Source organism: Crotalus tigris, unplaced genomic scaffold (genome assembly GCF_016545835.1).
Source record: "Crotalus tigris isolate CLP2741 ecotype Arizona unplaced genomic scaffold, ASM1654583v1 scf7180000018371.15429387391:27106975, whole genome shotgun sequence".
Taxonomy (NCBI): Eukaryota; Metazoa; Chordata; class Lepidosauria; order Squamata; family Viperidae; genus Crotalus; species Crotalus tigris.
This window is the reverse complement of record NW_024096970.1, coordinates 3,691,714-3,706,648: the sequence shown is the minus strand read 5'-3', so window position 1 is coordinate 3,706,648 and position 14,935 is coordinate 3,691,714. Positions and strand designations below refer to the sequence as shown.

The 14,935-nt window shown below is 39.6% G+C and overlaps 1 protein-coding gene across 9 annotated transcripts in view; it reads right to left on the bottom strand.

Moving 5' to 3' along the window:
- ARMC2 (armadillo repeat containing 2) overlaps nt 1-14,935 on the bottom strand; it is a 71,684-nt gene that overhangs the window by 31,515 nt on the left and 25,234 nt on the right. For 8 of the 9 annotated variants that reach the window (XM_039351156.1, XM_039351151.1, XM_039351153.1 and 5 more), the window contains 4 exons: nt 5,550-5,771; nt 4,481-4,553; nt 3,145-3,316; nt 1,440-1,638 (listed from right to left, as the gene is read on the bottom strand). In XM_039351156.1, coding sequence (XP_039207090.1) covers nt 1,440-1,638; nt 3,145-3,316; nt 4,481-4,553; nt 5,550-5,767 — 662 coding nt within the window. In that variant the 5' untranslated portion in view covers nt 5,768-5,771. Of the gene's footprint in view, nt 1-1,439; nt 1,639-3,144; nt 3,317-4,480; nt 4,554-5,549; nt 5,772-7,780; nt 8,676-14,935 lie in introns of all 9 variants that reach the window. The other variant, XM_039351150.1, reaches the window with a different exon arrangement.

The window sequence follows — 14,935 nt, the reverse complement described above, 5'->3', positions numbered from 1 at the left end:
GTAAATTTAACTTATCAGTCTGCAGAAGGTTTAGTCTTAGCAATTATAAAGAAGAGTATATGCCAATCCTCTTGCAATCAAATATTCACTTGAGTAGTAAAACTAATTCTCAGTTCAGTTTCTATATACAATGAATAAAAACAATTTTTTGAATATTCTGAACTTTTTTGCACACTATGGCATTTAAATTTTTTTTAAAGCATATAATGAAATGATCTAGATCCAACTCAGGCCTCAATCCTATGCATTTGCTCAGAAAGAACAGAGATACGAGTGGTCCTAGAATCAACACTATAATTCTACACTCTGAAATAACCTCAGTGTAGGCTGGGGAGCAGGGGGCAGTAGCTATTACTAGCTTCAATTGGTATATCAATTAGTTTGTCCTTTCCTGAACACAGCTACTAATGATGTCCATGTTCTGATAATTTCGAACTTAAACAGCTATAACCTATTCTATATATGGTTACTCTTGTAATTGGGGCAGAAGCTAAAGCTACAGCTACAATGGAGCAATTGGGTATTTATATATAACAGTTCTGCTGAAATAACTACAGTAGCTTCTAAAGCCAGATTCAAAACTTTGCTTTTGACATATAAGAACCTAACCAAGTTGGGACTAGATGGCCCAACCATACTGATCCGGACATTAATTGAGAGCCTAGAACAGGGGTCCCCAACCCCCGGTCTGTGGACCGGAAATGGTCCACAGCATGCCAGCAACAGGGCCGCACAAACAAGCAAAGCCCCGTCCATAGGATGCAGGCAGCACACAAAACCATGCACCCTCCGGTCCGCAAAAAAACCTCTCCCCACAGAACCAGTCCCTGGTGCCCAAAAGGTTAGGGACCTCTGGTCTACAAACTCACTTCTAGTTGTTTGTTTATATTCCTGACCTGCCTATAATTACATCTTCCCTTGATCTTGGCCTCTTCCATATGGAGGAAGTTTTTTTCCTGTTTATTTTTTTCTGTAAGTTGGGTTGTTTTTTTTTTAAAAAAAAAAACCTGTTCTTAATTTATTGCTTTTAATTCTTATTGTATATTTTGAAAGTAACTTAGAATTGTTTTTGCATAGGAAGCTGTATATAAAATTATTTATCTATCTCTTTGTTATTTGTTTATATTTCAAATTCTAGGCCAACTTCAACTCTGGACAACTTAATACAGAAAAACAGTAAAATTTCAAATAAAACTCTAAAGTACATGTTATCCAGGAGGAGGAGGTGTAGCTAACTCTCAACCCCACTCACAGAGATTAAAAATAGGTAACACCCCACTCCAATCCTGCTTTACCCTAACCTAATCAGTCCTATGGAAATGTGTTTTTAACGCACTTTTAAAGCTGGCAAGTTGGGAGTCCTGCAAATCTCTGGAGGAATGCTGTTCCAAGACAATATAGGTGGAGAAAATGGTACAAGTTAAAAATACAATACTGACCTTTGCCTGCTGAATTGGACTGGAAATGGTATGTTTCTCATTTGTGGGAAAAATTCTTCTCCTGCTATCTTATTATGAGGATCTATGTAAGTTAGTGGAAGACAGGCATCCCTGGCGCTCAACTGGATAGGCAGCTTTTGTGAAAAACTTTCATGATCACTCCTTGGGATAAATTGCTGATCAAAATACAGCCTCTTACCTGTAATTAAACAAAACTTGCAGTATTCTCACTAGTCAGGGGTATAGGCAACCTTGGCTCTTTTATGACTCATGGACCAGCTATGCTGGCTCAGGAATTGTGGGAGTTGAAGTCCACGAGTCATAAAAGAGCCAAGATTGCCTACCCCTGTACTAGGAAAGCCTGCGGAAAGATAGCTTTTAAGATTGAAAAAAAAATCTATTCAAGAAGTACAATTTTTCACGTATTTGCTGTTTTTTGCTAACTGCAACTGAACAACTACTAGCAGTCTTCAACCTGACAACCATAATGGAGTCGGCCCGTCATGCTCATAAATCATGAAATCCACATGGCTGACCCAATTTTAAGACCTTTCGGTGGTGGTCATTAAATGTACGCTGCCATTGTTAAGCAAGCCAATGATTCACCACAGGCTGGTTTTGCCAAAAGACAGAAGTAAATCCTGGTTCTTGGCAAAACTACATTATAAAACACAGTCACATGACCAAGGGATGCTGCAACTGGCTGTAAATGTGGGCAGAGAATCCAACATGTGGTCATGTGACTGGGGGGAGGGGAAGAGATACCATCAGAACATTGAAACTGGGTTGTGAATACCTCCACGAAAGTATGTTATAACTTTGAACAGTTGTACGTCCAGGACTACCTGTATACTGTACCTTTATAAAAAAATACAGGTGATTGGTTTGCCTTGCATCAAATATTTTTCTAAAGAAATATAAATGTTTAAAATGTTTGTAAAAGTCCTTTAACAAAATTTCAACTGTGCAAAACCTCTTGAAGAAGCTTGTCTTTCTTCCAGCAAGAGCATTTACTAGACCAGTGATGGCAAACCTTTTAGAGACCGAGTGCCGAAACTGCAACCCAAAACCCACTTATGCATCGTCAGGTGCCGGATGGGTGTGGCCCATTGGCTGGGTGTGGCCAATTGGGGGTGTGTGGCTCATTGGGTGGGCATGGCTGCGGCGGTAACGGCAGACTGGGTGGGACTAAAAAGTTCAATCAATTCCAACTTTGCAACATCTTTTTTTTCCTGCAAGAAGTTGAAATTGACTGATTGATTGAACCTTTTTTTTTTTTTTTTGCACACGGCAGCAGAGGCCTAAAGCGAAAAGGTTTTATAAAACCCAGCTGAAGGCCTAGGAGTGGGGCAATGGCATGCGTGCCCACAGAGAGGGCTCTGAGTGCCGCCTCTGGCACCTATGCCATAGGTTCACCACCACTGTACTAGACTGAAAGCATAATGGACCGATGGCTGATTTAAAGTTCAAACTACTATACAGAGGTTATAATATCATACATACATCATTACCTAAGACTGAATCTCACTAAATTGAAAGGTACTTACTTCTAAGGTGGAAATACATATAGGGTTGCATTGACTAAATCTGAAATAGGTTTATTGATAGAAGAATGACATTTAGATTCACATTCAAAGGCTATCTTCATTATTTTAAAAAGTGTTAAAATACTGCTATAGAAAGAACTATGGATTAGTATTCTTACAGTCATTGGGAAGAAATAGTTTATCTGGAAGTAGATTTCCACAGGAAACAGTTTTGGACAACCTTGAGCGAGCATTGCTGACTTTTCTAATCTCCGCTGAATCCACTGGTGGTAAAGGTGAGGAAACGCAATAGTCTTCATAATTAGAGGCTGATGACAATAATTTTGGCTTCTGTTATAAAACAAAATTTAATTTAGCATACGAACAATTCAACCACAAGAGTACAAATTCCTAATTCCTTAGAAGATATTCTCACAAAGGTTTACACTGAATACGACAGAATTTGAAACAAAACTAAAAAAGATTGTATTGCGTAAATTTTGTAAAAACATTAGTCACGTTATTAATTACCAACAGGCAGAGCTATTTTTCCAGTTTTGAGATTTTTTGCAAGCATTTCTTAAATCACTTGCATGATATATGCCGCAGTCCCATTATATTGGGTAAAATTGACAACATGTGCCAATGCACACAGAATTCACTTTTTCAAGCACTTCAGTTTATAAAACAAAATCCTAGCATTTATGAATGCAAATGATATGGGAAATGCTTGTTAAAAAAAATCTCAGAACCAGAAAAATAGCAATTGATTTTCAGCAGAAGGTGGGATCACAACTCAAGACTTAAGTACTCTATAACTAAGCCTTCTATTGATTGCAACCTGCAAAAATGCAAGAACCAACATTTTTTCCTTCTGAGCTGGAGCTATCTTCTTGACCCTCATGCTTGAATCATATAATTAACAAAAGGTGCAGTTGCTCTTTGAATCAAAAGAATGGAGCTCAGTTTTTTTTACCTTGAACAAGAGGGTACTTTAGCCGACCATCACTGGGGAAGCCAACGGCCACAGAAAAGGTATGCTACATCTTTTATAGCGAGTGACAGCTAAGGGCTCTATTTTATCCTAGATATGAACTATCTGGTTGCTATAGGCCAGGGGTAGGCAACCTTGGCTCTTTTATGACTTCTGGACTTCAACTCCCAGAATTCCTGAGCCAGCATGGGAGTTGAAGTTCACAAGTCATAAAAGAGCCAAGGTTGCCTACCTGTGCTATAGGCTAATGCTAGAACACATTTTTCTGTTCTCAAATTGCAAATTCACTCTATTGTTCTGAAGTTACAATGTATATTTGCCCCTCCTGTGACCTGAATACCTTCCCCTTGATGCATACCCCCAGCCAGGTCACAATCTTGAGCAGATGACAAAATCCCCAGTGGAATATGGCAGTAGGTTTAAGCATCAAGCTGCATAATCTCTACAAATTGCAGGTTTTCTTAGTGTCAAGATTTAATTGGACACAGAGTATACAAGCATTGCCAAAAATAAATACGCACATGGTCCAGTGGGCTGAGGCGTGCACAAGAGGCAGGTCTTGACTCAACTGACTCAAAGCTAGAAGAGTGGAGACTAGAAGGAAAAACAAATCATAATAATCAATGTGTACACAGCTGTTTATGTGTTTTTCACCACAAGATTTCCTTCTGTGTGTCACTAATGCAGTGAAAATATTTTTACTGCCAAATTGCTCAATTTACTTCAAACTTCTTTCTTGGAATAATATGTAAAGGATAAAAATGCTTTGTTATAAAGAAAAATAAAAGTTTTTGTTTTATCTCATAGATTCCTAGCTGGTGAATTCAGTGGAAGAATTAACCCTGTTATTGTTTTGTGCCCTTCTGTATGTGGTGGTAAATAATTACAGTGGTTAGCCATTCAGTGACAAAGCTTCTCCTATATAAACAATTGTTTCTGGAATCACAAAACCAACAAAAAAAAGAGAGAGTTTTAGCCAGTATATTTCAGCAGCTTTAGCTTCCTATACACCAGTGGTTCTCAACCTGTGGGTCGGGACCCCATTTGGGGTCGAACGACCATTTCACGGGGGTCGCCAAACAACACAGTCCGCCCTTTTTTCCTCCTTTTCCTTAGCTGTGCTATTCCCTTTTATTCTATTGGCTTTTGAAAGCCAATAGAATAGACTCTCTTGAATAGAGTCTAATTCTATTGGCTTTCAAAAGCCAATAGGAATTGTCCAGGCTGTCTCTGCCCTGCTGAGCCCGCCAAAAGTCCCATTCTGCAAACGGTGCTGCATCAGTTGAATAGTCCTCGACTTACGACCGGTTGAGTAGTCCTTGACTTACGACCGGTTGGGGGTTGTGGCATCAAAAAGGTTGAGAACCACTGCTATACACAAAACCTAGTAACGGTTTTGGGTTGGAATTTTCATTTTAGAAGTGAGTAACTTTAAATATTTCTGGAGGACCTATGTCATAATAAGATATGGACTACTGCATAATTGGTCTTTTATTTCTTGAATTGAGAATGATGAGAAGTATTCAAGTAGGTTTCAAGCCTACATATTCAGTATGAAAAAGGTGTCCCCCCCCTTTTTTTTTTTCATACCTAAAAGCAGAAGGTGGTCTATTTTCAGGTGTCCTTGAAGAGGTAGAACCAAAAAGTTTCCTTCGCTCATCTCTTGGTGTAAATGGCCTCTGAGTTCTTAAAGTCCTTAATGTACTTCGTGCTTCATTTATGATCTCAGCACTAGTCTTTTGGACAGGTAATAAAGATTTATAGAATGCTTCTGAATAGTCTAGATTTTTGTTCTTTGAAGACTGCATATTGCTGCACAGAAAAAGAAATAAAATATTTAAGACAGGATTATTTCCCACGTAATTTTTTAGAATTCAGATTACATGGTAATGTACATCTAATCCTTGTAGTTCCTAGTATACTGGCCATTAGTCCATGCTGCTTAGCCATCTGTCTGCACTGCAGATTAGCATAATCAGTCTAGTCTATACATAAGCAAAAACCATATTATGACAGGATTTTCCAATACAGTACTCTAATCTACTGTATATACTTTTATGATATATAACATAGCTTCCAACTGTAGTGAATATCCTTCAGCAAGAAATTAACAAGCACACATAAAACATATAGACCACAATAAATACATAGTCATTTCTGACAAATACTAAGCACATAGAGCTTATAAAACAAAAATGGACCCTGGCAGGTTCACAGCTGAACATCAAGACAATCAGCCTATTAGTTAACTAGAACCCTAAGCTATTCAAAGCTTTAAAGCTTAAGACCAACATTTAGAATTAAATCTGGAAAACAACAAGCAAATGGAATCAGTGAAGATTTCATACTGGAATTAAAAACACAATATTTATTAACAAGCATAATTGTTGCATTTTGCAGCAACCTATGGAATTTTGTTCCAATCTCTGGAAACTATTCAATAGTAGAGCTAATTTAAATAGTCTTAAATATGATCTAATCGAAATATAGAAAACTTGCCAGATCAGATTCCAAGGTTCCCCACTAATGCTAATTACAGCATTATGGATTTTTAAAGTCTAATTTAAATATCTTTATGTTGCCTAACTTCAGGTCTTGTTTCTGAAAAATTCTAGGCTTTCCTTTCTGTTCTCTTATATTGATGCTTTATGCGAAAAAAACATTTTGATACTTGCTGCTTTGCACTTATCAGTGGAAGAACTGGGCCAAGCAGGACAGAGTTAATAAGACAGAAACACAACAGAAGGATACGCCTTAGAAGTCCAAGTAAGAAATAATGACTGTACATCTAAAGTTTGATAAACGTTTTACGAGTAGCAAAGCAGAATGTCATCCTAACTCCTCTGAAAACGTAATACCCCCAAAATAAATGTGATAGATCACAGACCTACAGTACCAGAAGGTGCAATCAAACCAGCATATCCACTCTCTCTCCATGTTATTATACAAAGTTTACAGACTATCTGAACTGTTCAGAGACACAGTTTTTCAACCTGCATAAAGAACAGAAATTGTTCCAGCTAATACAAAGCTTCTTCTGTTACTGGAGCTACAATTATTCTTGCCCTACTTAATGACAAAAAACCCACGCAGAAGTATAAGAAGCATGGGCAAATCTTTTTACAAAGATGAAAGATACACAAAAGCCACTCACTGAAAAGTGTCTCTGTTACATGCTCTCACAGCCAAACACGATAATTCTCCAAGCTGAAAGAAAATTACACTGATATCCTTTATAAAAGCACTCACTTATTAGTTTATATTTTAGTGAGTGATGCAATAATGATATTTTAGCAGGATCTGAACGATAAAGAGAAAAAATCTAGTTTCAAAAGAAAGAAGGCAACCCTATATGTGCTATTAAACAGAAAACAAGCATTGCTGATTAGTATTTAAATACTAGTATTCTAACATTATATTAGAATAAACAATCAATTTTAAAAAGAACTACTGTATGTTCCCTTTCAGTACCTATCTATCTATCTATCTATCTATCTATCTATCTATCTATCTATCTATCTATCTATCTATCTATCTATCTATATTTAAAGTCAATCAGATAAAAATAAAGAGCTCTGGGATATAAGGTAAAAGGCTTTCTTTATTAATTGCTGAGCTTTCATTAACAATCTGTTAACATCATCAGAGTAATGAGAAGGAGGGAGTATGTGCATAAATTTACATAACAGTTAAACAAGGGTTGCATTGAGGCATGTGCACATAGCATGCTTAAGAAGCTCTTAAAGGCATAAAGCAGTCAGTCTCAAGACCATTTTCAAAAGTCGCACTTGTCAGCTGTTTGGCACATAGATCCAGCGCACCTATCAGCTGTTCGGTGCAAGGTTCTTAGGGCTTCGTGCTCAGTCTTGTGCTGGCTGGATTCCTTCTGTGAGGTGCAACTTGGGGGTTCGTTTCGCTCTATCGCGTGCAGGAACTGCGGGATTGGATCTGTACGGAGAGAAAGCAAATGCCCTCGTGGGGCATGTGAATGATTTGCCTGCCCTCGCTCCCCTTTTTTAGGAAGCTGTGAAATCGTCTCTGTTAAAGATTTTAGATTTTGCTGTTTCTTTTTTTTTTTTTAAATCTACCCAAAACAAATCCCTTTAAGGATGTCTGCCGAGACAGTCTCAGAGGTTTGCAGAGGTAGGGCTAGGTATATGGCGGTGACAGGTGGTGCTGAAGGCATGGTCATAGGTGCCATTGGATCATGAATTGCAGATCTTGCATGAATAAACTCAACTTTCTCAGAGATCTTCCCAAGAATCTTTGTGTTCATGTTCACAGCCTGGAGGACTGCAGATATTCCTTCATCTGTGTTTGCTTTTGTTTGCTTTGGGAGGGCTTCAAGGAAACTAAGGATCTTGTCGACTTTGTTCTCAAGTCTGATCATTGTTGTCTGGAGAGCACCAACATCCAATGACAGTTGTAGGAGATCCGCCTGCAGTGATGTAATTGCAGAGCTGTCAAATGAAGCAACTTGCTCAAACAACTCATCAGTCAATAGCTGTTCCTTGCCTGTTCGGATCTCCAGATCGAGAATTGTTTCCATGTCCCTTCGCACTATTGCCTGAGCGAGTGTGTCTACATTCCCCGATAGTAAGTCCATCGGTAGTTTCTTCTGAATTGGAGACCTGTCCCTTATCAGTGGTTGTTTCTTCTTCAGGATGGTTTTCTTCGCCTTTGCCCTTGCAATCTCCAGATCCCTCAAGTTGATATCTAAAGAGAAAGCATATCTTCTCAGCATATGCAAACAAAATAACTACCCACCAAGTTTCATTAAACGTTGCTGCAAAGATAAGACACCACACTCAAACTACAATGCTCCAACTAATACAACTTGGGTAACAATCCCATACATCAATGGAGTCTCAGAAGCAACTGCCAGGATCCTTGCCCCATACAATATCAACATAGCACACAAACCCAGTCAAACGATACATTACCAGTTGATGCGACCCAAAGAACCATTACCAACCAGTGATTTGTCCTCCATTGTATACAAGATCAACTGCAACATATGCCAATGTAACTACATTGGAGAAAAATCAAAAAGACTTAAAACCAGAATACATGAGCATATTTTGGCAGTAAGAAAACAAGAACAACACTCCCAAGTCTGGACCCATATAGCTGAGCATGGCCACACTTTCAACTTTAAAGGAGCAGAAGTCATTGCTCATGATTCCACCAAAGGAGACCATCTTTTAAAAGAAGATTGGTTTTCAGACTGTCATTCTATTAAGAGACACATAGACCTATTACCCCCTTACCAAACCCTAAAAAGACATTTACAAAAACGTAAAATACCTAAACACTTCAATTCAACCAATAATAACACAAAAACAACACCCCACCCACTTATCAAACCCCAAACCAACACAATAGATATCCTTTCTACAACACAATCCTTTTCATCAAACCTAAGTAAAGAATATAACTCTAACACAGTGATCCTCAACCTTTCTAATGCCGTGACCCCATAATACAGTTCCCCATGTTGTGGTGACCCCCAAGTGGGTGTGGCCACCAATAAGAGGGAGTAGGACAGCTAGGGAAAAGGGAAAAAAATGGCGGACAGCATGGTTTGGCGACCCCTGTGAAAGGGTCATTTGACCCCAAATGGGGTCCCGACCCACAGGTTGAGAACCACCGCTCTAACACAACCATGACAACTCACACAACCAACACACCACGTTCTGATATTCTCACACACAGAAACAACAACCCCCCTGACCACAACATTCAGGACACAAACATCCAAAACACAAATCTTGCAACCTCACAAGACACTCACATACAACAAAACATACACACACAACACCTAAGTAACAACAGAATATTAAGACCAAGACCAAAACTCCCCCCTGCAATGAAATATGACTTATCACATTCAATGGATCAAAATATTACAGTCCAATTCCCAAACACCACAAAACCACCCACAACTAATAAGCATAACAAACAATCACACACAAACATTCCAAAGGACTCTACCCAATGAAAACACACACACAGCAACCCTACACCAAAAAAACTATGCAATCCAAGAGGCTAGCTTCTTTAACAGAGACGATTTCACAGCTTCCTAAAAAAGGGGAGCGAGGGCAGGCAAATCATTCACAAGCCCCACGAGGGCATCTACTTTCTCTCCCTACAGATCCAATCCCGCAGTTCCTGCACGCGATAGAGCAAAATGAACCCCCAAGCTGCACCTCACAGAAGGAATCCAGCCGGCACAAGACTGAGCACGAAGCCCTAAGAACCTCGCGCTGAACAGCTGATAGGCGCACTGGATCTACGTGCCAAACAGCTCACAAGCACGACTTTTGAAAATGGTCTTGAGACTGACTGCCACCAATTGTGCAAGTTCTCCCACTTAAAAAGATGAGAGAGGCCTGTAATTGTCATCATAGGTAGACTTCAACTATGAGAGACAAAATGAGAAAACAAATCCAGACAATCACATTGTTTGATTTGGAAAGAATTTATTTGCAAATTATGGTGGAAAATAAGTATGTGGTCAATATCAAAAGTTCATCTCAATACTTTGTTATATATCCTTTGTTGGCAATGTCAGAGGTCAAACATTTTCTGTAAGTCTTCACAAGGTTGGCACACACTGTTGCTGGTATGTTGGCCCATTCCTCCATGCAGATCTCCTCTAGAGCAGTGATGTTTTGGGGCTGTCGCTGGGCAACACGGACTTTCAACTCCCTCCAAAGGTTTTCTGTGGGGTTGAGATATGGAGACTGGCTAGGCCACTCCAGGACCTTGAAATGCTTCTTACGAAGCCACTCCTTCGTTGCCCGGGCGGTGTGTATGGGGTCATTGTCATGCTGAAAGACCCAGCCACGTTTCATCTTCAATGCCCTTGCTGATGGAAGGAGGTTTGCACTCAAAATCTCACGATACATGGCCCCATTCATTCTTTCCTGTACACAGATCACTCGTCCTGGTCCCTTTGCAGAGAAACAGCCCCAAAGCATGATGTTGCCACCCCCATGCTTCACAGTAGGTATGGTGTTCTTTGGATGCAACTCAGCATTCTCTCTCCTCCAAACACAGCGAGTTGTTTTTCTACCAAACAGTTCTACTTTGGTTTCATCTGACCATATGACATTCTCCCAGTCCTCTTCTGGATCATCCAAATGCTCTCTAGCAAACTTCACACGGGCCCGGCTTAAGCAGGGGGACACGTCTGGCACTGCAGGATCTGAGTCCCTGGCGGCGTAGTGTGTTACTGATGGTTGCTTTTGTTACGTTGGTCCCAGCTCTCTGCAGGTCATTCACTAGGTCTCCCCATGTGGTTCTGGGATTTTTGCTCACCGTTCTTGTGATCATGTTGACCCCACAGGGTGAGATCTTGCGTGGAGCCCCAGATCGAGGGAGATTATCAGTGGTCTTGTATGTCTTCCATTTTCTACTTATTGCTCCCACAGTTGATTTCTTCACACCAAGCTGCTTGCCTATTGCAGATTCAGTCTTCCCAGCCTGGTGCAGGTCTACAATTTTGTTTCTGGTGTCCTTCGACAGCTCTTTGTTCTTCACCATAGTGGAGTTTGGAGTGTGACTGTTTGAGGTTGTGGACAGGTGTCTTTTATACTGATAACAAGTTCAAACAGGTGCCATTAATATAGGTAATGAGTGGAGGACAGAGGAGCCTCTTAAAGAAGTTACAGGTCTGTGAGAGCCAGAAATCTTGCTTGTTTGTAGGTGACCACATACTTATTTTCCACCATAATTTGCAAATAAATTCTTTCCAAATCAAACAATGTGATTGTCTGGATTTGTTTTCTCATTTTGGTTCTCATAGTTGAGGTCTACCTATGATGACAATTACAGGCCTCTCTCATCTTTTTAAGTGGAGAACTTGCACAATTGGTGGCTGACTAAATACTTTTTTGCCCCACTGTATATATATACATACATACATACATACATACATACATACATACATACATACATATCAATGAAACCTGTTTTAATGCATTTATAATTTTTAAAAAGCACACCAAATCAGTTACTTTCTGTGTTAGTCAGCAATCCATTTGGAATATTAGATTTGTTACTTGCAAGGCATAAAAAGACACTTCAATTTCATTTTCAGTGTAATTTCTGCAGCTCTCATTTCAAATCGCTACTTTTCAAGTTCAGAGAGCAGAAATACATATTCATCATAGAGTAGCTGACTACGTATCCGCACTTGATTATACCTGAGCTAAGTGTGTGTGAATTGGTTCCACTGGGATGCATTATGTTTCAGTAACAAAGAAATATTAAAATCTAATTGTAATATTGTATCCATTCCTATGTTTACTTACTAATGAATTTATGAAAAATCTTATTCTGTGGTTTTTGTAGAGAATTCAAATAACTTTCCTAGAATAAAGCAGATCATCCTTTCACACAGCTCTATTTCTTTCCTTCTTTCTAGCTCCACTCACATAACTATCCCATTTACTTTGATTTTGCCCATTACGTCTGTTTTTAGCTTCTAAATTAATTAATTTGCACCTTATTAAAGCAATCATTTAAATAATGAATAAGAAACACAGAATAAAAGCAAGCCGTCCTGGAAAAAAAATTTCAGGTGCACTCAGTAGTCAGAAACCCAAGAGGGCTTTAGCTAGGAATTTTGAATAGTAATCGTTCATTCATCTGTTGAGCATTTTTTATACTCAACAGATTTTTAGAAGCAGCTTGTAAATTGGCATCAAAAGCAGTACATATTTCATTTAAACAGAATTCTGACTAGATTTTATTAGGCATTTGATATCCCTAAAGCAGTGGTGGCGAACCTGTGGCACGGGTGCCAGAGGCGGCACTCGTGCCAGAGGCGGCACTCAGACCCCTCTCTGTGGGCACATGCGCCATCGCCCCAGTCCTAGGCCTTCAGCTGGGGTTTATAAAACTTTTTCACTTTAGGCCTCCACTGCCATGTGCAAAAAATAAAAAAAGATTCAATCAGTCAATTTCAACTTCTTGCGGGGGGAAAAAAAGATCTCGGAGTCCTAGTGGACAATCATTTAAATATAAGCCAGCAGTGTGCTGCAGCTGCCAAAAAAGCCAACACAGTGCTAGGCTGCATTAACAGAGGGATAGAATCAAGATCACATGAAGTATTAATACCACTTTACAATGCCTTGGTAAGGCCACACTTGGAATACTGCATCCAGTTTTGGTCACCACGATGTAAAAAATATGCTGAGACTCTAGAAAGAATGCAGAGAAGAGCAACAAAGATGATTAGGGGACTGGAGGCTAAAACATATAAGGAACGGTTGCTGGAATTGGGTATGTCTAGTTTAACGAAGAGAAGGACAAGGGGGGACAGGATAGCAGTGTTTCAGTATCTCAGAGGCTGCCACAAAGAAGAGGGAGTCAAGCTATTTTCCAAAGCGCCTGAAGGCAGGACAAGAAGCAACGGATGGAAACTAATCAAGAAGAGAAGCAACCTAGAACTAAGGAGAAACTTCCTGATAGTTAGAACAATTAACCAGTGGAACAACCTGCCTCCAGAAACGGTGAATGCTCCAACACTGGAAGTTTTTAAGAAGAAACTGGACAGCCATTTGTCCAAAATGGTATAGGGTTGCCTGCCTGAGCAGGGGGTTGGACTAGATGACCTCCAAGGTCCCTTCCAACTTTATCATTATTATTATTATTATCTTGCAAAGTTGGAATTGATTGAACTTTTTAGTCCCACCCAGTCTGCCGTTACCACTGCAGCCACGCCCACCCAATTAGCCACGCCACCCAATTGGCCATACCCAGCCAATGGGCCACACCCACCCGGCACTTGACAATGCATAAGTGGATTTTGGGTTGCAGTTTGGGCACTCAGTTTCTAAAAAGTTCGCCATCACTGCCCTAAAGAATATCTAGCTGGAAAAATGGAAAACAGTTTAACTCTGATCTTGTCCATATACAAAGGCTACACACGTCAAGTTGGCAACACAGACACCATTCCCACAGAATGTTAGAAAGCCAGTGTGGTATATTAAGATACTGGACTGACACCCAGAAATCCAGATTTAAGTCCACCCTCAGCAACGGAAGCTCACTCCTGCACTCTCTCTTTTTCTCATCTTACCTCACAAAGCTGGGAATTATGAGAAGAGGAAAGACTATAAATAAGTATGTTGCTTTGAGTTTCTGAATAAAAAGGGAAGAATGATAAAATCTTATCAATAAATTAATTGTTGCCTGCAATTTATATTAATGTAGCTGTCTCAGATGAACATTATAAAGACTGGTGGTTACTTTGGAGTGTTTCCTCTAGAGCTGTGGAGCAGGGAAGAATTGGCAAAAACTTCCACTTTGTCCTACTCTGCAACTCTGTGCGTTCTCCTCTGCGCAGATAAGAAACCAGAATGTTTTGTCACCATTCCCCATCCTCCTCAGCCATTCTGAGGCAGCTCTGCCATATTCTACTGTATACCAAAGAACAACTGGGTAGAAGCTACATCGTGCACAAAGTGACTTCCTAGTAAACATTTATAAGGATCATAGGACAAGTTATAATCACTGATAGAATCATAAATGTATGAAACTAAACTTCAGAAAAATGAAACTTAACAGCCTTACATAAAGTCGCACCATATACCTATTATGTCTTTATTGCAATAAAGACATAATAGGTATACAAAAGCTACAACATAGAGGGTTTTTTTTAAAATAAAAAAACAATAACTGATTCACATCGTTTGTCATAGGAGCAGGAGCATTTGATAAGTTTCTGAAAGATCTTGATGGAAGAGATCACTCACTCCTGTCTCTGGAGCCAAACTGTTCCAAGGAGGGGAACTCTAATCAGGAATACCTTCTTCTTCCAAATATCTTAGAAGAAGAGCATCCTCAACAGACACACTCTGCTTGCATATACCGAATGAGCATATTCTATCTAGGACAGGTGCTTTCAAAACCATACAAAGCTATGAAAGCGATAATCAGTATCTTAAACTGCACTCAGAAAG